The sequence below is a fragment of the Onychostoma macrolepis genome, chromosome 10, assembly GCF_012432095.1.
Source record: "Onychostoma macrolepis isolate SWU-2019 chromosome 10, ASM1243209v1, whole genome shotgun sequence".
Taxonomy (NCBI): Eukaryota; Metazoa; Chordata; class Actinopteri; order Cypriniformes; family Cyprinidae; genus Onychostoma; species Onychostoma macrolepis.
In genome coordinates, this window is record NC_081164.1 from 6,478,734 (window position 1) to 6,503,727 (window position 24,994).

General features: G+C 36.1%; 1 protein-coding gene across 4 annotated transcripts in view; it reads right to left on the reverse strand.

Moving 5' to 3' along the window:
• The window catches only part of rc3h2 (ring finger and CCCH-type domains 2), a 37,089-nt gene extending 20,890 nt beyond the window's left edge, over positions 1-16,199 (reverse strand). The window contains exons 1-9 of one of the 4 annotated variants that reach the window (XM_058789285.1): positions 15,970-16,199; positions 14,692-14,796; positions 10,976-11,279; positions 8,877-8,994; positions 5,317-5,550; positions 3,652-3,827; positions 3,051-3,251; positions 1,019-1,151; positions 814-932 (exon numbers count right to left, since the gene is read on the reverse strand). In XM_058789285.1, the coding sequence (XP_058645268.1) occupies positions 814-932; positions 1,019-1,151; positions 3,051-3,251; positions 3,652-3,827; positions 5,317-5,550; positions 8,877-8,994; positions 10,976-11,206 (1,212 nt within the window). In that variant the 5' untranslated portion in view covers positions 11,207-11,279; positions 14,692-14,796; positions 15,970-16,199. Of the gene's footprint in view, positions 1-813; positions 933-1,018; positions 1,152-3,050; positions 3,252-3,651; positions 3,828-5,316; positions 5,551-8,876; positions 8,995-10,975; positions 11,280-13,451; positions 13,993-14,691; positions 14,797-15,969 lie in introns of those variants that run through there. The other 3 variants (XM_058789284.1, XM_058789283.1, XM_058789286.1) reach the window with 3 other exon arrangements.
• Positions 16,200-24,994: the final 8,795 nt, after the last annotated feature.

A 24,994-nucleotide genomic window follows, 5' to 3' on the forward strand; every position in this document is an offset into this window, starting at 1 on the left:
ATTTTTAATTATATAAAAATATATTTATAAATTAATTCTATAAATATTAATTATATTAAATATATTGTGAATATTAATTATAATTTTATATATAACATGTATATAAAAAGTTTACATAATACATCAATTTACATATCAAATTACATGTCAATTTCAATAAAAAAAATTAACAAGATATATGTATATATATATATATACATGCATAGAAATATATAATTTTATATTTTCTAGTTTATCAATATGCTCTTCTCTAGATATTAGATGAACACTGGATAACTTTTATAACATTAGATGACAAGTCTTCCTGTGAAAAATCATTGTGCAATTTTGGTGATATTTTGGTCAACTTTTTTAACCAACCCTCAGTAAGGATACGTGATCAGTTGTTATTTTTGTTTTCTTTGCGCACAAAAAGTATTCTCGTAGCTTCGTAAAATTACGGTTGAACCACTGATGTCACATGGACTATTTTACAGATGTTCTTGCTACGTTTCTGTGCCTTGATCATGGAAGGACCCTTGCTGTCTATGTGAGGGTCAGAGAGCTCTCAGATTACATCAAAAATATCTTAATTTGCATTCCGGAGATGAACAAAGGTCTTACAGGTTTGGAATGACATGAGGGTGAGTAATTAATGACAGAATTTTCATTTTTGGGTGAACTATCCCTTGAAACAGTGTCAAAACAACATTCATTGATTGACTTTCCTGATAAAACTGACATTTTTAAAAATGTCCGCATTTTGGCCAGCTGATGTGGAATGAATTCAGGAGAACACATCCTGAAACAGTGTAGTGAGAGCTCATGCTGTACCTGAGGACTTTCATTGCTCTTTTTGCTGAAGTTTTGGATGAATTCCACCAGCCCGTGGACAACAACCTTCACGGCCAATAACACACTCTCCAGCTCTGTCCAGGACGGAGCGGCTGCATCTACACAAACACACACACACACAGGTTATTGCTATGTAATCTGATTGTGTCTGCATCCGTGTAGAAGTGTGAGTGCGTGTCCTCACCAGGGTTGTGGTCGATGCCGGCCAGTCGCTCGAGAGGAGCTCTGAGGCTGTTGAGATTGGCTGGGTCTCCTGTTCTCTGCAGGATTATGGTGAGCTCCTGCACGCTCTTTGCAAAGGATTCTGGGGATTGAAGCTGTGGCGATTGGGTGGAAAGGACAAATGCATTCAGAATTGCAGCAAATAGACAAAAATTCCAAAGACATTCAACAAAAATCTATAAATACTTTACTATATTTTACACTACTGGTCAAAAGTTTGGAATAATTGTGATTTTTGATTGGAAAGACGTCTGATATGCTCACCAAGGCTGCATTTATATGATAAAAATACAGTAAAAACAGTAATTTTGTGTAATAGTAATGCAATTTAAAATGACTGTTTTCTATGTCATATTTTGATCTTTTAAAATGTAATTTATTCCTGTGATCAAAGCATCATTACTCCAGTCTTCAGCTTCACATGATCCTTCAGAAATCATTTTATTAAGATTTAATATGATTGAATGATTTGCTGCTCAAGAAACATTTCTTACTATTATCAATATTGAAAACAGTTGTGCTGCTTCATATTTTTGTGGAAACCATGATACAATACCACACAAAAGTTTGGTGTAAAACAAAATTAAAGGGGTCATATGATGCTATTTTAAATAGCAGAGATCTGATTGGCCAGCTGACACAGTGCATTGTGATTGGCCGAACACCACAAGCGCGTGTCAGAAATATAACGCCCCTTACTATAATCGCAAGCTTCAGCTTTCAAAGTAAATATAAAAACAGTTAATAATGTCCTTAGTTTTACCATCAGTTCAAGCCCAAGAGTGTAAGAGAGTCACGTGACAGACTATTTGCAGCACACAAGACAGCTGACTCCACTGTGATGTGACCCTGTCTCTCTCTCTCTCACACACACACACACACACAAGCCGCGATTAAGACAGCTGACGTGCTATGATTTCTGATGGGCTGTTCACTCCGCTTTACGTGTAATGACGCATTTACGCGCAAAACTCCGCATTTGAACAGTCAATAGCAAATACTTAAATTAATAACAAAACATACTTACAGTCGCTGATTCAGAATCGCCAGATTGTCATAGCAAAGTTGGAACTGAACCTTTTTTTTTAAATAGCCTTTGCACAGCCAGCCTTGTTCTCTCCTAGGTTCACGAAACTGTCGTCCATAAAATGCGCTGCACAAATTCGAACATTTGGGTTGTGCTGTTCTGTTGTAAACAAATCTTAACCAATGATTCCTAATTGCATCTACTTTTCGTCACTTACTGAAACCACGCCGCCTTTCTTTGCGTGAACATTTGGGTGGCATTACGCAAATATTTCCACATCGTGACGTAGACATGTGGGGGCGTGTTTGATTAAGGCGTTTCAGCCCGGTCTGGATCAGCTTTCTCTTTTAGATAGAATAAATCCTTTTGTGGGAGACTCTGAGCTTTGTAAATCTGCAGATCTTATACATGCACAAACCGCTACATAACACACTTAAGAAAAGCAAAACAAGAAATCGCATCATATGACCCCTTTAATACTTTTATTTAGCAAGAATGCACTAAATTGATCAAAACTGACAGTGAAGACATTTATAACATTAGAAAAGATTTATATTTCAAATAAATGTTGTTCTTTTGATCAAAGAATCCAAAAAACATTTATCATGGTTTCTACAAAAATATTAAGCAACAAAAAGTGATAATTTGAGATGGCTATGCCATCACAGGAATACATTTGCAATTTCAAATATATTAAAATAGAAAACAGTTATTTTAAATTGTAATAATATTTCCGAATATCACTGTTTTTACTGTATTTTTGATCAAATAATTGCAGCCTTGGTGAGCATGAGAGACTTGAAATTACTAAATTAATGTAGACTAAAATGAGACTAAAAATGTATTAAATTATTATTCCAAAGTTTGATGTAGTATTTTAATTATTTAATTACATAAAATATTATAATATATTTATTATTATATTAATTATATTATTTTTAAGATTTGTGCAATATGCATGTGGTACCTTGTCTATGATTGACTGCATGTGAGATTTGTGCATGAGATCCCCGTACAGCAGAGACGACCACTGCTCCGGTGAGATGCGCAGTCCCGCTTCCATTGCGATGTGAACGATCTGAGCATCGTGTTCGCGCCGCAGGGCTTCGTAAGTGCGAAACTCCTCTTTGAGCTGCATGAGTGAGGAGTCTTCATCACGTTTGGTCACCTGAAAAGAGATCAAGAGAAATGCATATCGGTGTGCATATAAGTTTAGCACAAGCCCCATAATTACCACACTCAACTGAGCCAAACAAGCACCGCTGATCAACATTTCATGTAAATGATCTCATTAAGATGATTGATTTCATAAGATGTCACAGTAAATCAAGCTCCAGTAAAGGACTCAAGCTCATTTACAAATACCAAGCAGTCCGGATGTATATCAAGAGTTTATTAGATATTCCCATTGCTAAGCACTTTATATCCACATGATATCACGTTACGGCAGGCTTAACACATCAGATCACTCTTTTTTTCTAGTCAACATAGGAGTACTGAGCGTAATGGCTGTTAAGTGATCAGCGGTTTTAGCGCAATGGCTGCATGAAGCTGATTTTAGCTCTGACCTTAAAGCAGGAGGCGCGGTACAGCAGCTGAACTACATGACCGATGCTGGTCTTAGATGCCTGAGGGAAGCGCGCTTCCAGTTTCTGCACCACAAACAGCACCAGGACCTTCCGGGAGAGAGCCGAGCCGTCCTCCAGCGCCAGCAGCACCAGCTTCAGAGCGTCTTCCTGCATGGCTGCGATACATACGGACAGAGACACACAGTTAGTGCTGGGGTCGAGCAATGTGTGCTTGGTCACGTCAGATGAACGGATTCATGCTCTGGATGTTCTCAGACTAGAAAACTCAAAGTGAGATCAGATGGGAAAATCAGTGTTTTCCCAGTCAGAATCTGCCCTATGAGTAATCATCATTGACAGCCAAGCACAAACACACACTTAGATATTCCCTTTACATGCATTAAAGGAATATATTTCGGATTATTTACAGTTTGTGACACACAACATTATCAGCTACACTATTTAATCCAAACAAAATACTAAAAAAGGTTGTAAAAAGAAATACAAACGTAAAAGAAACCTTTATATAATTACAGAGATACAATATACAGAATCAATTTTAATACCTATCTGAAACTATACTAAACAAAAACTATAAAAATATACACTACCATTCGAAACTTTGAGGTGGGTAGTTTTTAATGTTTTTGAAAGAATTTTATGTTCTCCAAGGCTGCATTTGTTTGTTTAAAATTGGGAAATATTATTACAATTTAAAATAACTGTTTTCTACGTAATATATTTTTAAATGTAATTTATTCTTGTGCTCAAAGCTGAATTTTCAGCATCATTACTCCAGTCTTCAGTGCCACACGATCATTCAGAAATCATTCTAATATGCTGATTTTTTGCTAAAGAAACTATTATTTTTATTATTATTATTATCAATGTTGAAAACAGTTGTGCATTCTTTGATGAATAGAAAGTTCAAAAGAGCAGCATTTATTTAAAATAGAAATATTTTGGAAACATTATAAATATCTTTACTCTCACTTTTAATCAATTGAATGCATCCTTGCCGAATAAAAGTATTAATTTCTTTCAAAAAAAAATTTTAGACTTCAAACTTCAGAATGGTATTTTATATTATATTATATTATTTTTTAAAAATCATATAAACAAAATAAAAACTATAAAATATATTTAATACTATAAAAAACTACAAGAGCGCTCTGGCAACTTTAGCCACTTGGGACATTAGGACAAAAATTGTTCCCATTAGTCTACTAATCTACCGACAGACTTGTCAATGAACTATTTCTTTTTTTACAAGTTGTGTAAATCTCATTCATTGTCATTATATTTTTTATTATGTGTTATCTGCATTATACTCTGCCCTCTAGATTTCACTATCAGCGTTGGCCTTTGAAAAACATAGTTGACACTTTTAAAGGAAGAAATTCACAGCTCAGCACAAAATGTTTGCTGTAAAGTCATCTAATTGTCCTTCTGAAGTGGAATTACTTCTCCAAAGGTTCTGATAATATGTTACAGATATAATTCCAGAACCCTACTCCTTTATGTCACATCCTTTCCACTTTCCTTCATAGTAACCAGATTTACATTTTTCTGGTCATGACATGAATTGTTGTAAATAACCCAAAATATGCAAAAATAACCAGGCATATATGTTTAATGATGATAATAAAATGCAAAGAAACTCACCAGGTCCTAGAAACTGACAGCCGCGTGCCCGCACAGCGGCCCATAGGTTGGCGGAGAGCTGCTGTGGGTTCTGGTGCTGCAAAATCAGTTCAGTGACGGTGCGCTCACCCAGAGATCTGCACGCCCGGACCGCCCGCATACGGCCCTCCTCCTCGACCAGCTGGCAGTTCACAAGGGTCACCAGCTTCCTCTGCATGGGTCTACTGAGCGTGCTCTGACTGAGGGTCACTACACCTGTGTGAGAGAGGAAAATGCACGCTTACATATATATATATATATATATATATTATAGTTATATATGTAACTTATGCTTATAATAATAATATGTGTGAAATAATATATGAAAATGCATTATATTATATGCCCCTAAAATTGAAGTTATTGGGGCAAAAATACCCTGAATGAGTTTCTGTCTTATATTTATATCATATGACATAGTTAAGCGATATCACTCGAGTGCTGTTTTTGTCCTGAGTAGCACAAGTGCAAATGTGAATCAGCCATTTGAACTAATGTAATAAATGAATGACTCACTAAGACATTTACCGCCACCTACTGGCAGTTTTAATTTATTATTTAGAGTATAATTTCATTTAAAAAAACATTATTTCATATTTTCATAATCATAAAAAACAAGTCCAGTTAAAAATCCCATTAATCTAATGACATTATTTTTGCAACTGTAACTGCAGTGTAAATGCAATCATGCTGCCCCTGAGCTGCAATAAACGTAATACATATATATATATATAGTATCTCACAAAAGTGAGTACACCCCTCACATTTCAGCAAAAAATTTTGTATATCTTCTCAAGGGACAATACTACACAAATGAAACGGGTATATTTTAGAGTAGTCAGTGTGCAACTTGTATAGAAGTACAAATTTACTGTCCTCTAAATATAACTCAACATTATTGTCCAAATAACTGGAAACAAAAATGAGTACACCCTAAGTGAACATGTCAAAACTGTGTCCAAATTGTCAATGTTTTGTAGGGGCACCATTGTTATCTAGCACTGCCTTAATCCTCCTGGGCTTGGAATTCACCAGAGCTGCACAGGTTGTTGCTGGCATCCTCTTCCACTCCTCCATAATGACCACAGAATGGTGCTTCTCCACCTTCAGCTTGAGGATGCCCCACATGTGCTCACAAGGGTTCAGGTCTGGAGACATACTTGGCCACTCCATCACCTTCAGCTTCAGCTTCATCAGCAAGGCAGTTGTCATCTTGGCGGTGTGTTTGGGGTCATTATTATGTTGGAAAACTGCTGTTCGGCCCAGTTTCTGAAGGAGGGATCATGCTCTTCTTCAGTATGTCACAGTACATGTTGGAATCCATGTTTCTCTCAATGAACCGCAGCTCCCCCGCACCAGCAGCACTCATTCAGCCCCAGACCATGATGCTACCACCACCATGCTTGATTGTAGGCAAGACACAATTTTCTTGGTACTCCTCACCAGGGCATCACCACACATGCTGGACACCATCTGAGACTTATCAGACCACAGGACATGGTTCCAGTAATTCATACTCTTGGATAGGTTGCCTTCAGCAAACTGTTTGCAGGCTTTTTTGTGAGCCAGCTTCAGAAGAGGCTTCCTTCTGGGATGACGGCCATACAAACTGACTTCTGCAACTTCTAAAGTGATACTGGCAGCAATCATACATCTGTTTTTTGAAGCCAGCTTCTGCACCTGACGCACAGCACAAGGACTCAACTTCTTTAATTGACGCTTGCGAGGCCTGTTCCAAGTGACACCCGTCTTGGAAAGCCTCTGTATGACCCTGACCACTGTACTGTAACTCAGTTTTAGGGTGTTACCGAATTTCTTCTAGGCCATCTTTGTGGAGAGCAACAATTCTAATTCTCAAATCCTCAGAGTTATTTGCCATGAGGTGCCATGTTGAACATCCAGTGGTCAGTATGAGAGAATTGTACTCAAAGCACCAAATTTTAACTGCTCTAAAACAAGATACACAAATTGGTATAGTCCTGTCAAGCAGACAAAAACACGAACATGATGAATAGGACATGTGGCTTTGCATGGTTATACGACATATAGCTGTTTTCACGTAGGGTGTAATCACTTTTGTTGCCAGCTTTTTTGACAATAATTGCTGTATGTTGAGTTATTTTCAGAGGACAGTAAATCTTTACTGCAATACAAGTTGCACATTGACTACTCTAAAATATATCCAAGTTTCATTTCTATAGAATTGTCCCTTGAAAAAATATACTAAAATGATTGCCAAAATGTGAGGGGTGTACTCACTTTTGTGAGACACTGTATATATATATATATATATATATATATATATATACATATATATACACATACACACATATAAATACACACATATCTAAATACCACTTCAGATTCAGCGTCCTCCAAAAAAAGGTTGTTGTAGCCTAAAATATTATGATTAATTTAAATAAATTAATAAATAAATTAAATGTTAAATCAAATAAATTATTTGTCAAGTAACACAATAATGACTTTAAATTATCTTTTGGGGTCATTTCTGAGCCAAATTTGATGTGTGATTATTTATTTAATTTATCATAATATGTATATATACAGTATGTATATATATATATATATATATATATATATATATATATATATATATATATAATGTGTATTATATATGTATTTACAGTTAAACTATATTGTTATATTTTATATATTATATATATATATATTATATAGTTTATTATATTGTTGGTCTGAAGTCAAATTATCCTTAATGCCTTTAAATGGCCTCTCGGTTAGCTTTTCCAGAAGTTCATCTACTAATACACTATATCCACTACTGATCCTACTTCCAGGAGCTGCTAAACATCTTGAAAAGCGTCAGTCTTATGGCTACACCACAGAGTAATAGTGGAGGTTTGGCAGAGGAGCTGTTATGAGCTCAAAGCTCAATGAGGAGTTTAAGAGCTTTAGCGTTCCTCTAGTCCACTGTGATGAGTAACTTTTATTGTTACTCCAATAAAACACTCAATTGAGCCCTGAAACGGACTTTTCCACTCACAACAGCTGAGACCACGAGTGGCCTGAAGCTTTATCGCTCATGGAGACCAAGTGTTTTACTGGCCTACAAAGAGCCGTTCTCGTGTTTAACACAGTGGGAAATTATTCCCTAAATAATAAGTAACACCAGCATCTGATATGCAATAATGTACGAAAATGCACTGGGTAGGATATAATGTGCTTATTGCTTTTATTTTACTTTTATTAAGCATTACTAAACATGAATGTATATTGTAAACATTTACTTTTTCAGTGTATTTCATTGCATGTATTGCATATAAAATACTGTACGTGCATGTTTTTTCTCTTGTTTCTTGGCCTTTGGGTTTCTGTGTTTTTTTGTTTTTCCCACTGACGCAAACATCTCCAACCACAGACAGATAAAGCACACGTACCCACTGAACAACAGGAAATGTTGCGCTATTTAAACGTGAGCTCATTCAGCCGCAAGCCTAAACAATAATGCAGCACTCACAGTCATTGTTGTTGATGTACCTGTATCACTTTCTTCACACACTCACCTTTTCCTCCACTGATTGGTTTGAGATACAGCGCCAGCTCCTCCACACAGATCCTGCACACTTCATAATGTCTTGTGTCTTCAACACTGCCCACACTCACAATCTCTCCCTCCGGAACCTGCAGAAAAACAACCATTGGCAGATATGAAACACCACCAAGAGTTCTATTTATGACACTGTGACGTCAATGTTAAACAGCATAATGATTACTGACGAAACTTACAGTATCTGTTTGGAGTGAAGCAAAGTGAAAATATTTTTGTTATGATAAAAGCTTTCTCACAGTTTTGACTTTTTTCATGCAATTCTAAGTTTATATCTCACAGTTTTGTTGTTGTCTTGCAGCTCTCAGAAGAAATTCATAATTGAGATTTTAAATTTTGTGGCAGAAACAAAAAAAATTGTGAGATATAAACTCAGAATTGTGAAAAATAAACAAAATAAATGCTAAACAAAAAAGTTAGAATTGTGAGATACTGTATAAACTCAGAATTGTCAGATATAAACTACGAATTGTGGGATATAAACTTAGAATTACGAGATATAAACTCTGAATTGTAAGATATACAATTAGAATTATGAGCTAGAAAATCAGAATTCTGAGAAAAATAGTCAGAATTGCAAGAATTGAACGATAAACTCGGAAATAAGAGATGTACACTCAGAATTGTGAGAAATAAATTTGAAATTGCAAGATATAAACTTAGAATTACGAGATATAAACTCAGAATTGTACGACAAACTTTTTTCATGCAATTCTAAGTTCATATCTTACAATTCTGTTTTTGTCTTGCAGTTCTCAGAAGAAAAGTCAAAATATAAACTGAGTTAGCATTTTTTTTTTTTATTTTGTGGCGGAAAAAAAAAATTGTGAGATATAAACTAAAATAAATGCTGAACAGAAAAAGTTAGAATTGCGAGATACTGTATAAACACAGGATTGTACAATAGAACTGCAAGATATAAACTCAGAATTGCGAGAGATAAATACAGAATTGAGATATAATGTCATGAATGCAGTCCATGGACTTCCATCCGCTTGCCACCAGAGGTCGCTCTTCTGTTACATTGACTCTCGCACTACACAGACTGTTACATGTCACTCCGGACTACAGTTCCCATCATCCATTGCACTGATTACACACTCACATCTGCTACCAATCAGACACGCTTTATCAGCCCTGGACTTCCTCGTTCAGATCGCCGAGTATTGTTCTGCGTTTATCACTTACCTAGTGATAGCTGCTATACCGAGCCATTCCGTGTTTTAGTTTAGTTTAGTTTAGTCTTGTTCATTCTTTAAGTTTATAGCCTGCTTTGGATTTTTCTCTTGCCTTGTTGTTTGTACTCTGTTTGCCCCTGTCTGGACTATTACTGTGTATTTGGATTATCTCTCTTTGTTTTGCCCCCCCCAGATTATGTTCGCCGCCGATCGACCCCGTCTGTTCACTGGACTGCTCTTGTGTTTTGCCCTTGCCATACCTGTTTGCTGATGTTTCAACCCTGCCTATGTTTTTGACCACGTCTCTGTATAATAAAGCTTGCAAATGGATCCGCATGTCTCTCGTCTCGTTCGCCCTGTTACATATAAATTTAGAATTGCGAGATATGAACTCAATATTGCGAGATATAAACTCAGAATTCCGAGAAAAAAGTCAGAATTGAGAGATTCAAAATTGAAAGACATAAACTCAGAAATGCAAGATAAACTCAAAATTGTGAGATGTAAACAGGAAATTGCAGAATTCTGAGTTTATATCTTGCAATTCTGGCTTTTTTTTCTTAGAATTGCAAGTTCATATCTCACAATTCAAATTTTTCTCAGAATTTTTAAATAAAAATTGTGAAATAAAAGTGATAATTTGCATTTTTAATTTTTTTTATTAAGCAACTAATGTCATTTTTTTCTCATGGTAGCGTACTTTTCATTTCTAATCATTTCATGTAAAACTGTATGCACGATTAAGACACTGACAATAAAACAACAAAAAAATGAGCTTTGAGTTGCGCAGCCCAGAAAGACAGCAACACTGAATATCCTGAGCTATTTGAAACCTCAAAAGCAATCTTATCAATCATATCGGGCATGCCCCACTCACCGGCGCCCCCACCAGCTGCAGGAGGGCACAGTTGACAGGCAGCACATCAATGTCAGTGCTAATGGCCGTCTGGTCAAAAGGACAGGCCTTGCGGTGCAGTTTGTGCAGGCAGGTCTTGCAGACGGTATGCGAGCATCCCAGGCTGATGGGTTTGTGGCTGCAGGCGTCAAACTCATTGTAACAGATGGGGCAGGATAGAAACTCAGTCCATTGAGCTGCCTGTACCGGCATCCTGTGGCCTCCAGGTGGAACAATCACGCTCAGGTAGATCGCATGACGCCTCGCCCCGGAGCCTTAAACACACCTGAGGAGAGAAGAAGACATTGAGTCTCATTCACTTATCATGCATACGCACAAATTTATGAGTGAATTCTGCATACAAAGATTTTCCTTAAAAAAAATATGATTAATTTGTATTAAAAGGGTTTATTGTGATTGAACTGGTTTTGAGCACATGTACTTGGCCTTGCTCAAGAATCTTGCTGTGTGTTCTTAGGCGAGAGCTCTTCTTTAGAGTTTCATACATTTGCTAAGATTGACGAAAGATTGTACGGAAAGCCTTTACATGGAAATGATTTGGGTGGGTTTTTTTATGCAAATGACTAACAGTTGTTTATTTAAAAAACTCTAAATTCTTCAACATTAGAATGAGGTTAACAACAGCTTCACGTGCGGAAGCATGTGTTAGGCAGAGTCATTTGCTCGATTCATTAAAAGAACCAATTCGTTTGACTTGTAAGAGTAATTTGTTCGTGAATCAGACTACATAGGTGGCACTGTTTGCTTTTGCGTGTAACATGTTTTATTGTTTGTTTGTTTTTACTTGTGCCAGTTACTCGATTCATTAAAAAACCAATTCATTTGATTCTGATTGATCAATTCACTTACAAGAGTCTTTTCTTTGTGAATTGGACTACATAGGTTACACTCTTTGTTTTTGTGTATAACGTGTTTTATTTTTACTTGTGCCAGTTACTCGATTCATTTTACTTGTGCCAGTGACTCGATTCATTAAAAGAATCAATTCATTTGACTTACAAGAGTCTTTTCTTCGTGAATCAGACTACATAGGTGGCGCTGTTTGCTTTTGTTTGTAAAGTTTTTTTTTTCTTATGCCAGTTACTCGATTCATTAAAAGAATCAATTCATTTGACTTACAAGAGCCTTTTCTTCGTGAATTGGACTACATAGGTGGCGCTGTTTGTTTTTGTGTATAACGTGTTTTATTATTACTTGTGCCAGTTACTTCATTTATTAAAAGAATTAATTCATTTGACTAATAAGAATAATTTTTTTACTTATGCCAGATGCTCGAATTATTAAGAGAACCATTTAATTTTTACTTGTGCCAGTTGCTGGATTCATTAAAAGAACCAATGAATAAGTCATTTGTTTGTGAATTAGACTAAATAGGTGGCGCTGTTTGTTTTTGTGTGTAACACACTTTTCTTTTCTTTTTTTGTGCCAGTAAGCAACCCCTCAGAACATCCTAGCAACCACCCAGAATCCCTTAGCAACCGCCCAGAATCATTCAGACACCATGGCGCTCATATTTTCTATAGAGATATTCTTTCTCTCCCTCTGATGTCATTTCTTGTCACCATCACCTCTCAGCTCTAGGAATAAACTGTCTTGCACTCAGACTCATTCATGTTCTTCACATCTCCATTCACTCAACCCCTCCCTCACACTTTCTCTACATCCCTTTATTTGTTTCTGAATTTGTGCTCTTCAGGGACTTCCTGTAGGACAGAAGGTGGAGCAGATAAGCATGAAACAGCCATCAACAAAGTATGGATTGAAACCCCACATAAACGCATACCACAAACCCCAGCAAAAAGACAAGGAGAGGAACATATTAAAAGAAAAGCTGAAAATGGACTTTATCTTCACCAGCGCCTCATGGATGGCTCTTGTCGAAAGGTGTAAAATTACAGCAGCAAAAGAAATCATTCATTCCCCTACTTGGACACAACACAGAGCTTCAGCTGCCACAAACTGCTGTTCCAGCACCTGCTGACCAAACCCCTAGACTGATGTATGTTCCTTCAGGAAAGGCTTTGGTGACACTTCATACCCTGACAGAACCACCATGTCATGCAAAGTTATGTAAGGGCCCAACTGCTGTTGGGAATCAATCATTTGTCAGGCAGGAACTCCTGCCTTTGGCCATGTGGGCACTACTTTCTTTCAGCATAAGTACGACAAAAACACCAGCCAAATTTCTTGTAAAGGCATGAAAATTAATGGCAGTACATCTTAACTCTTAAGTAAAAGAAAGTCATCATATACAATATTCGAACTAAAATACTAAAATCATAAAACACAAAGCAATGTGGAAAACGCAATTAGTTTTAAATAGGCCTACTATTCTAAACAATTCAGCATATTAAATGCAACATACGATGAATAAAGTAACACCTGAAGTAGATAGTAAGTTATTGGTCATACATTAAACATTTATGCAACTACGCACCATGTAAGTGACCGCGCGCGTGAAACATCCACAGCGTAGCTCGATTCCGCTCGCGCGAGTCATATTTCCACGCTGCTGCTGAATTTAATGTCGCTGGGTTCACAAGACGTGTTCGTGGGGTTTGAAGGCACTTGCGGTGGTGGGTTTCGGGGCGTCATTCAGTGATTCATGGTCACGAGGAACATCACGATGCTCGAGGGAATTCTGTTATTTACACTCCCACTCCAGGCGAATCACGCGAGTGAACATATTAGGCTACAGAACAGCGAGGGCGTGTGGGTGTTATAGATGTTACATTTATACTTAGTTACAAATGTATTAACATAGCGTTTTTAAAAGTTGCTTCACAAAATAATTGTAAATCAAGTACAGTGTTTGGCAGGTTGGCTATTAAATGACGCAGCAGTCACGTTATAATAGGTTTTGAAATAATACAGGCTAAAATGGTTTTGTTTGAACTGAGCACGTCGTGTGTGGAAAAAAAAAGTCCCACACAAAAGATCACTTCAAGCTCATAAACAGGAAATCACTTCACTGTCTTGTGACCATGTGACTAAGCCACTGCAGAAAATAGAAACTCTGAAGTTAAACAGGAAAATGTTTGCAACTATTAACATTATTATGAACGTTTTTTACAGTATGAAAAAAAAAAAACAGTGAAGCATAACAGAGATAAAAGTTCAGGGGAACTACACACTGCTGAACTTGTCATTTAAATATTTCACTGACGTGTATATATCACACCAGTATACAAAGGCATACATATTTAGAGTTATTTCAACCTTCTCACATCTCAAGCAACATCAGCATAATAAACAGACAAACAACTCAGCCCAGGAAAAAACATAAAAAATTATCAATTTTAATAACAACACAATTTGCAGCTGGTGCCACAGTGTACTAGTCCCTTGATGGATGGTCCCTTGTGTTTCATGGAAAGCACTTGCTCTAATATATTGACAGGCCCAGAACCTGAACCCTAGGAATGTTGAGGGGTAATGGGTTCAAATGTGCGGTTGAGTATATCTTTAGGTCACTCTGACCCCAAAGTTGGAACATCCTGTCCTTGTCATCCCAGACACCTCCTCTGTCTTCTTCTTACTTCTACACACGTACACTATTTTGCCCCACCAACAGGCACACATTCAAATAGACAGCAAAAGGAAATCTTCACTCCTTACATTTAATTTGCAATGCCAAGTCTGTATATGGAGTAAAAACAAACAAAAAAATTGCTCACCAAAGTGATGGGTCAATTTCTCAACTTCTGTTAATTTCTCAACCACTGTTATTGTTGTAGAAATCACCTGCAGTCATGCTGTGGTCTGAATATCAGCAAGAACATCTAAAAAAAAAAAAAAACATGTTCTAAGAACGTTCCCATTAAGTTATGAAAAAGTTATTGGATGTTCTCTGAAAGACATTTTGCAGATATTATGGGAACGTTGGGCTACTTTTAAAAGTTATCTAAACGTTCTGAAACAAGCAACAGAAAATGTCAAACAAACGTCCAACTAAAACGTCTGTTAACGTTAGAAGAACGTCTGTTTATAACTTTTATAGAATCTTGCCAGTAATGCCAGTTTTTTTCGTATTGACGCTTGTAAATGACTATACCGTAAAAATATTTTGTCAGGTAAGGTAAAAATGTGGTGATGACTAAATTAACCGGTTTTATTCAAGTCAACATTTCATATGCCTGAATGAGCTCGAGACTACAGCGATTTCAGAATGGAAATCAGAAACTCCCTCAAGATAGACACCACAATCAAGGTAACAATAGTGCATTTGCACTTTCCAGTCCTATAATGAAACTGAAACTATTTCAATTTATTGGCTTTTGTCTGAAAATAATGTTTTCGTATAATGTGTCTTTCACACATGAAGAAATGCGAGCATTGTGATTAGTATCCATGAGAAATGAACACTGTCTAATGCTTTGGGTGGATCGAATGAATGAAACGTGCAAGAATCAACTGTTCTTAAGACGCGGAAGTCTGTTTGAGCGCGAATTGTGCTTGATGGTGTGCAACTTTACTGACAGCTGCGCACCTATATAGCCTACTTATTCTAGTGCAGATAAACTTTATCTTCTTACAGCGTGGGTCATCGGGTTCACAAAATCATCATGAAATTGACTGATCATTGATTATGATCAATTATTCTTGACCATGCATTGTAATAGACATTGAAATAAAGGCATTAAATAATATGCAATATAATATTCAATGCACAACATGAATACTCCAAACGCGATCGGCATTCGCGAAAATTCTCGCGCAAATAAATAGCTGTGCAACAAACTTAAAGCAACGCGACATGCTGTTGCTCATGCATCACTGTCCATTCGCTAGCTATTTGTTTTCAAGGAAAAAGTTTGAAAAAAAATGATTGTATTTATTATAAGGATGATGTTGCATAATGATTTTGCGCACATCTTTGAGCGGCGCGCGCCACACCAGCAGCGATCCTCAACGATACTTCCCAATACTGTCAAAGTAGCGCGACTTGTACTTACCGCAGGCGATACAGCGTATCATCATAACCGTCCATAGTTTATGTGCACTTCGCCATCAAGACCAAATTTTTCATCGCATTCAGTTATTCACAGCTGAGCTGAACTTGTTTTTCCCGATTTTTGGCGTCCTTTTATTCCGTCCGGACATCACATAAAATCATATATGTAATTTCCAGATATTTGGGAGCGCATTCCCTGACAGCGCGACATGTTCGGCATGAGCAGGTACACTCCCATGACCGTCAGCGAATATACGAAAACTACTATGACAAAGACCTCTGTTTGAATATTTAAAAGCCAGGCCTCTGCCATTGGACGACAACAACATGACGTCTGCGTTACCTAATCAATATTCATGAGCCAAGCATTCACCTTTACACTGTAAGAAAAAAGGCACAAACCTGTCACTGGGGCGGTATCCTAAGGTAGAAAAGCTGAAAGATACATCGTTATACCTTATTTACCCCTAAATTGTACATATTAGTACTTTAAAAATACATATTAGTAGCCTACCTAAAGTGTACATGCAGGCTACATCGTGACAGTTGTGTACCTTATTCAGAGAGTGTTTTTCTTAATTATTAGACAGTTCGGAAGAGAAATAAATCATTAAATGCTACTAAAGTTTGTAACTTGAAATGATACATGATGAATTATACTTGATGTAATGAGACTGAAACTGGTGTAGTTATTGGTTATTCAGATGACAAATGAATTTTAATCAGTGCTATTTAAAATAAATTAATTAATTAATCATTTGGGTTTGTTTGATTGTTTATTTAATAACTATTTTAATACATAGCCTATTTAGAGCCAATTAGCATTTATGCCAAAAAAAAAAAAATCTGGAAAGTCATTAAAAATTTTGCAAGAATTACGTTTTTCGGATTTGTCATATCTCTTTGGTTATTATCTGTAATTATTTCAGTAACATATTACTGAGGGCGGCAGATGCAATACCAGTTGCACTTTTATTTTTCCTTATCAAATATAATAAAATAGGCCCAGCTCATTGATAAACTTTCACATAACCGCAGTCTTTCAGAACTATAATCCCTATTCATTCCTCACAATACCCAGAGGCGCTACTCTCCAAAGTTACCAAGCAACCTTCTCATTACCTAATTAATATTCATCAGCCAAGCCTTCGTCATAGTAGGATTCGCAACTTCAAAGATCCGTCCAGCAGCGCGAGTCAGACTCGATATCACTCCGCCGTGGATGCTCGCATCCCGAATTGAGCTGTGGATGCGCTTGTTTAAACTTCAAACGACTCGGTTGGATCCGGAAACTGTGCGGTTTTCAACAGGATATCGCAGAGGATGTTGTTGTTGATTATTATGCAGGGTACTATTTTCATGTAGGGGGCAAGGATAAAGATGTAAAGGGGCAAAGCCGGAACAAGCCGCTTTTCGAGGCGTAGGCTGCATGTATTTTAAAGAGACAGAGATGCTTCATTTGAACGATAGGTGATCATGTGGATCTGTTTGTTCATGCACCATCGATTAGTAAACTTGAACATCTTGAAATGCTCCAAAAAGCTTAGATTTCCTGGGTTTTACAAAGAGCATCCTCATGAGAATCTACTGTATAGACTTCAGCCAATGAAAGAATCCTTTGACCTAGGTGCTCTTTTGCAACTATAATGCTCAGTCCTTTTAGGGGCTCTTGTGAGAGAGCGAATTCTTTAAAATCACGCTGATGTTCTTCATGTGTGTGAAATCAAGCTCACACTTTCTGTTCCTGCTTCACTGATCAGTTGAGATCTCTTGCATGGAGAACAAGATACAGTAGCAGGTGCAGTGCACGATAGCTGTGTGCTTAAATAGACTTGGCGTGGCATAAACAATTTATATAAAATACTGCACAATACTGGGGAGATATGTGATGCAAATGTACGTAATTTTATAAAATGAATTATGTGCAAAATTATTTGATAAAATCCTGACTGATGTAATATGGTCTTTTATGTGTGCACGGCCTAGTGCAGCTCTACATGTATTTTGCATAACTATTTTAGTTCAGGATATTCATAAAGGTCTCTGAAAAAAAGTAGAAAAAAATACTTTGCATTTAAAGTCACACAGTTTGCTCTTCAGACTGTCACCAGGTTAACACATTTACCCTCATTCACTCACTTTTCATTTGTATTACAGTAAAGCCCAAGCGAGGGAGACATTAATTGATAAGGACGTTGGCGACACCATCTGGCCATAAGCAGACACTGCAGTCATATCGCACATATTTAAATGCTGTATATGTTCTACAGGATTTTACTGCTAAAAAGTTCAAGTTTTGTTCTTTCAGATTTCAATAACCGTAGTTTATTTTTTCTTTAATACTTTACCTGAATCTAACATGCATCTTTCAGTTTTGTGTTCTTTAAATTGTCTACTGATTTGCAATAATGAAAGGCTCTTTTCACAATTAGCTACAAAAAATAGGTAGCCTACAACGAACAGTTAAAAAAATAATAATTAAAAATCTTAAAAAGGTTGAAAGGAGGCTTTGAAAATGTTGATCCGAACCTCAAGAGGTCAAGATAAATATTGTATGAGCTATTTTAGTTTTTAAAACATCTAATAGGTCTACCAAACTAATTTAGGAATTATAAAATGTATAGGTTAATTTTAATTAATAGCTTTTACAAACCTAAACCGAAAGTTTTATTGAAACACAAGGGGGCGCTCTTTGCATACAGTGACTTCAAGATCTTTTCCTTTTTTGGATTCCTTCATCTCTCTGCTGATCTTTTACTATGGTTCACTGGTGCACCTAACAATGTTACAAAGCTACTGAGCTCCTGCAAAGTGTTTGTTTGGACCATGTTTTCTACACTCTCAGAAATAAAGGTACAAAAGCTGTCACTGGGGCGGTACCTTTTCAAAAGGTACACTTTTGTACCTATTAGGTTCAAATATGTACACTTTAAATACTAATATGTACCTTTAAGGGACCAAAATGGATCCTTTAGGTACAAACATGTACCTTTTGAAAAGGTACCGCCCCAGTGACAGCTTTTGTACCTTTATTTCTGAGAGTGTAGCCAGCGTCTGGTCTTTTGATGTAGCATAGCTTCTGTTTCCCCGTGACTGAAGAATATCAGTCCCCTGTTATTAGAAATGATCCATTAAAGGACTAGTTCACCCAAAAAAATTTGATTTGCTGAAAATGTACTCACCCTCAGGGCATCTAAGATGTAGATGAGTTTGTTTCTTCATCAGAACAGATTTGGAGAAATTCAACATCTCCAGTGGATCCTCTGCAGTGAATGGGTGCCGTCAGAATGAGAGTCCAAACAGCTGATAAATATCCCAATAATCCACAAGTAATCCACACCACTCCAGTCCATCAATTAACATCTTGTGAAGCTAAAAGATGCATGTTTGTAAGAAAACAAGTCCATAATCCATTATATTGATTCCTCTAGTGAAAAAGTCATCTCATCTGAATCAGGAAAGAAATATGCATATATCAAGCACTATTTACAAGAGAAAACAGTACAGAACCATGCTAAACAAATATGTTAAATAAATATGGATTTTGATGTGAAAGGACAGCAGGGTATGGACTTTTTCACCGGAGGAAGTGTTATTATAGATTATGGACTGTTTTTTTGGGCAGAAGTGACAGTTCGAAGTTAAAAACATTTTAATGATGGATTTGTTTCTTACAAACATGCAGCTTTTCACTTCAGAAGATGTTAATTAATGGACTGGAATCGTGTGGATTACTTGTAGATTGTTGTGATGTTTTTATCAGCTGTTTGGGCTCTCATTCTGACGGCACCCATTCACTGCAGAGGATCCACTGCTGATGATGAATTTCTGCAAATCTAGTCAGATGAAGAAACAAACTCATCTACATTTTGGATGGCCTCAGGGTGAGTATTTTTTCAGCAAATTTTAAGTTTTGGGGTAAACTAGTCATTTCTAAAACGGTGACTGGATGTCCCATTGCCAGATATTCATTCAGTCACTGGGAAGCAGAAACTACATCAAAAGGCAACACCCATTCTGACGGCACCCATTCACTGCAGAGGATCTGTTGGTAATCAAGTGATGTAATGCTAAAATTCTCCAAATCTGTTCTGAAACAAATTCATCTACATATTAGATCACCTGTGAGTAAATTTTAATTTTTGGGTAAACTATTCCTTTAACTGTGAAAATGTTGTTCTCATTCTCTCCTATTCCATATTAGGATTATTTCCGCATTTTACAAAAATATTAAGAGAATTATTTTAAGAACATTACATAGTTGCACCAAACATTCACAATTAATCTGGGCATTCAGTGCTCAGATATAAAAGCCTCGCAGAATATGACATTTTAGCATAGGAGTTGTAATTTAATGGCTGAGTAAAAGACGTTTTGGTGGCCGGTCTCTCTCTCTTGACCACTATCACTTTGCAAGCCCATTATTCACCTAGAATACGATTTCCATGACAATGTGTCATTAGCCAAGAAGAGACATTCAGAGCTGGACAAGAGATAATTACAGAGCTCCTCAAGTCAGTTTGAGGATAGAATGTCACAGGAATGCTAATGACACACGTGTGCTCTGTTTGAAGACAGCCGCTATGAGGAAGCCAGTGTTGCCTACAACCTGATTGGACGCAGAACACAGCTTTGCATCTGTTGTCTTGTAGCTTAAAGGATGTGCAGTGACACAACAGAATGCTCTGATCCTGCACATGTACAGTTTCTGATGGATTGCTAAGAAAGCTTCTTATATAAACTGCAAAGAGCTGTCAAGTCTAGAAACTCTATAGAATTATAGAGTAGAGTTATAGTGGTCCTTTGTGTGTTTATGGGAGTGAACCTGTTTGTTTTTTGTTTTTGTTTTTTTTTTCAAGACAGGTTTTTCAGGTGGAAATGCATCAGAAAATATTTAGGAGCAAATACCTATGTGACATATAGCTATATGTAACAGAGCTGTTCTGTGTTATATTCTAGTTTTATATGTATTTTATATTATACTACATATCAAGTATATTATACTTGAATTTATTTCAGTACATGTGAGAAGAACAGAAGTGTTCAGTTATGATGTGAGATTATTGCTAATTTGCATTCTAATGAGTTTGCACTTCCTGGTTTTGGATTAATGTGTAAAATAAGGCCTGTGGTTGACATTCCACAACATGAACCTTACATATACTGTCTTAAAAAATAACGTTTACAAAGGGTTTTTTGCAGCGATGCTATAGAAGAAACACTTTGGGTTCCCCAAAGAACCTTTCAGTGAACAGTTCTCCTTTTTACAGTAAGATTGTACATTTAAGTACTGAGAAATATTAATTAACTATTAGGGTTATTTGCTTGTAATTATGCATAATTTACTGTTATTAAGTACATGTGAGATGTTTAACAGGGGCATGGTAAAATAAAGCATTACCCCATTTTTTCTTAGTGTGAAGAACATTTGAAATAATCTAAAGAACTTTTTTAACATAAATTGGAAGCAATTTGTTATATAAACCAGATTAATCATCAAGTTGGTAGTTGTTGTCATTATGTAGCTACTTGTATGTTATTAATAAAAACAAATGAAGTGAAAGAACATTCGCTTTGACGCGTTTGGTTTAAACAGCTCGTTCGCATCTTTGTTCAGATATCAGAAGGATCGCAGTGTAAGTAACAAGTGGATATTTTCTTTTTAATGGCATCCCTCGTTTACAAAACAAAATGCTCCGAACAATCCTCAGACACGACCCGGGATGCCATTAAAAAGAAACTATCCACCTGTTACTTACACTGCAATCCTTCTGATATCTGAACAAAGATGCGAACGAGCTGTTTAAACCAAATGCCTCAAAGCGAAGTGATTAATGACAAGATTTGCATTTTGGGGTGGAGTATCCCTTTAAAAACAGCCTGTTTCAGAGAGAGGTTCAGAATGAGGGTTCAAAATAATGTTTTTTTTTTTTTTATATATTTGTTTTTACGTATTTATTTGTTTTTGCAAATCCATGTCATGACCCCTTTGGACTGTAGACATCCATGTATCTTGTTTACTATGAGACACCTTAACATTGTTGTGGTTATATCATTTTGGGAGTGACTGGATGTTAGAGGACTCATTCATTAATTTTGGTTGCTATTCCCAAACCTTTGCACTATGCACGTACGCATGCCTTAAAATGCTGTCTATGTAGATTCTTCACTAACTTTTGGAGCTACAATTTTCACAGTTGAAATAATGGTTGATCTTGCACATCTGTCTAGACTGTGCTTATGTAAGACTGTTATCATAGTGTAAGCCTGCGCTAATCTTAGCGGTGGAGCTAACAACTCCAGTGGTTTTTAAAGGCTTAAAAGCTCTTTAGCAACAATAATTTGCGGATTCTTTGTATTATAGTCCTTATTCTGCATGTTGCTTTGACAGGGCAGTGTGGATGGATGTGGGGGATTTCCCTTATAAAGTTCATTGTCTCATTTCAGAGCAGCCAGAGAGTTAAAGATTACTGGTAACTGTTGTGTCTCACCGGTACATGGACATGTTTGTGTCACGCTGGGTGATTTTATTTTTCTCGGATATTAATTATGCTTGCTTCACTGGTTAGTGTGCGTCATTTAGCTGTGATCTTTCATATGAAGTTTTTAATCAGCTAACTAAATGTCTCTCTCACTCTTGTGTATTATATTAAAAAAGAGTCATGTCACATTTTGGCAGAAGTTCATACAAGCGCATTATCTTCTACTCCACAAGTGGACTTAAGAACATTTAGTGGTGTTTAGCATCATTAATACTATTGTTCAGGTCAGACTTCACTGGCGTCAGTCCATGGCAATAAATCAGCATATTAGAAAGATTTCTGAAGGATCATGTGACACTGAAGACTGGAGTAATAATGCTGAAAATTCAGCTTTGCATCACAGGAATAAACTACATAATACAATATATTCACAGAAAACAATCATGTTTAATTGCAGTAGTATTTCACAACATTATAGGTTTTACGGTATTTTTTAATTAAATAAATACAGCCTTGGTGAGCGAAAAATAAAAAATAAATAAATACAAAAAACATTATCAGTTCCAAAATTTTTTGAAAAGTAACGTACAGTATTATTGACATAATGCACCAGAATAGCCCATGAATTTTTATGGCAATGACAGAAAAGTTACAATAATAGCGAGTCTGTTCATAGTCTTCTTAAAAATCACCAAGAGAAGTGCTGTGACCAAAAGCATGTACTCATCCCTATAATGTGCGTGTCATTGATGTGCTTGGCCCCGTAATTGCAGCTTCCAGCTGTATTATTAGACCCACATACCTATTTACTGTGTTTTTCTGCTTAACATTTTTGCACTTGCACTATTTCCCCAAAGTATTCATCAAAACATGTGCAATCCAGTTGTGCACTAAATGCATCAGTGAACTAAACCAGAAAGAATCACACCTCTTTCCTGCACAGAGATCAAGACTTCAGCTCATCAATAATTACACAGGCACCAACATACAGTCAGTATCCTATCTACAACTTAGAGAACTGACAGTCTGTGTAAAGATATAGCAGATGGAGGAGTTTGACAGATGTGTAAATGAGCTTTTGAGGCATCATGCATGTCAGTTTGTATGCTTTAGGTTGAAGGTGTGTCAGGGGAAATACATACACGTTATTCCAACAGTACAAGTCCTCTGTTGAAGAATCATGTTTCCGTGAAAGAATGGACTTTCTTCATAAGAAACAAGAAAGCCTTTTTGTCACAATTGCACTGATCATTTTTGACCCTGATTAGTATCCACAGAGACTCCTTTCACTGTGAGGAACAACAAATTACATGGAGTTAGGACAGTGGTTAGTGAAATGCATGATCTCAGACATCATTGTGGAACATTATTTTTCCCACACTTTGCCACAGCTGTGCTGTTGTCTAATGTTCCTGGTCCCGTTTCCAAGGGTTTTAGAGTGTTATTTTGACCCTGTTATGGAATTGGGCCAAAGTGTGTAGCAGATAAACAGTAAAGTTAATCGAATGTGTTCTTTAGGAGGTCTGAAGCAAGTAGCCAACAGGCCCAAATCATCAAAAAAAAAAACAACCAAAACTATATTTTTACATTTAAAAAAATCAGAGTGGTGTTTGCTCATGCAAAACTTGCTCTGGTTGGTTGCTAAGTGGTTGCTTACTGGCGAGAAAATTTTAGTTTTATTTTATTTTATTTTATTAAACATCACTAGTAAAACAGTAAATATTTAAATTAAAATAAAGTAAATATTTTGAATGTAAAAATAAATAATATCTTTTATATTATAATTTATATATTGTTATATTTTTATTATTTATTTATATATAAAGATTATATCTTATATAAATAAATAAATATAATATAAAGAAAAGATTATATATTTTGACATTTATTTTTAAAATATTTTTTTGAACAGTAAGATTTTTAATGTTTTTAAAGAAGTTTCTTCTGCTCACCAAGCCTGCATTTATTTGATCCAAAATACAGCAAAGCAGTAATATTGTGAAATATTTTTTCTATTTAGAATAATTGCTTTCTATTTTAAAATATTTTAAAATGTAATTCATTCCTGTGATTTCAAAGCTGAATTTTTAGCATCATTACTCCAGTCACATAATCCTTCAGAAATCATTCTAAAATGCTGATTTGCTGTTCAAGAAACACGTTTTATTATTATCAATATTTAAAACAGTTGAGTACATTTTTTGGCTTGGAGTCAGTTTAATTTAAAAAAAAAAAAAAAATTATGGGGAGAAATTATAGAAATTAATACTTTTATTTAGCAAGGATGCTTTGAATTGATCATGTGATTTCAATCACAATATTTTTATTTCAGATAAATGCTGTTCTTCTGAACTTTCTATTCATCAAAGAAACCTGAAATGAAAACTCAATAATAATAATAATAATAAATGTTTTTTTGTGCAGCAAATCAGTATATTAGAATGATTTCTGAAGGATCATGTGACACTGAAGTACTGATTACTGGAGTAATGATGCTGAAAATTCAGCTTTGAAATCACAGGAATAAATTACATTTGAAAATAT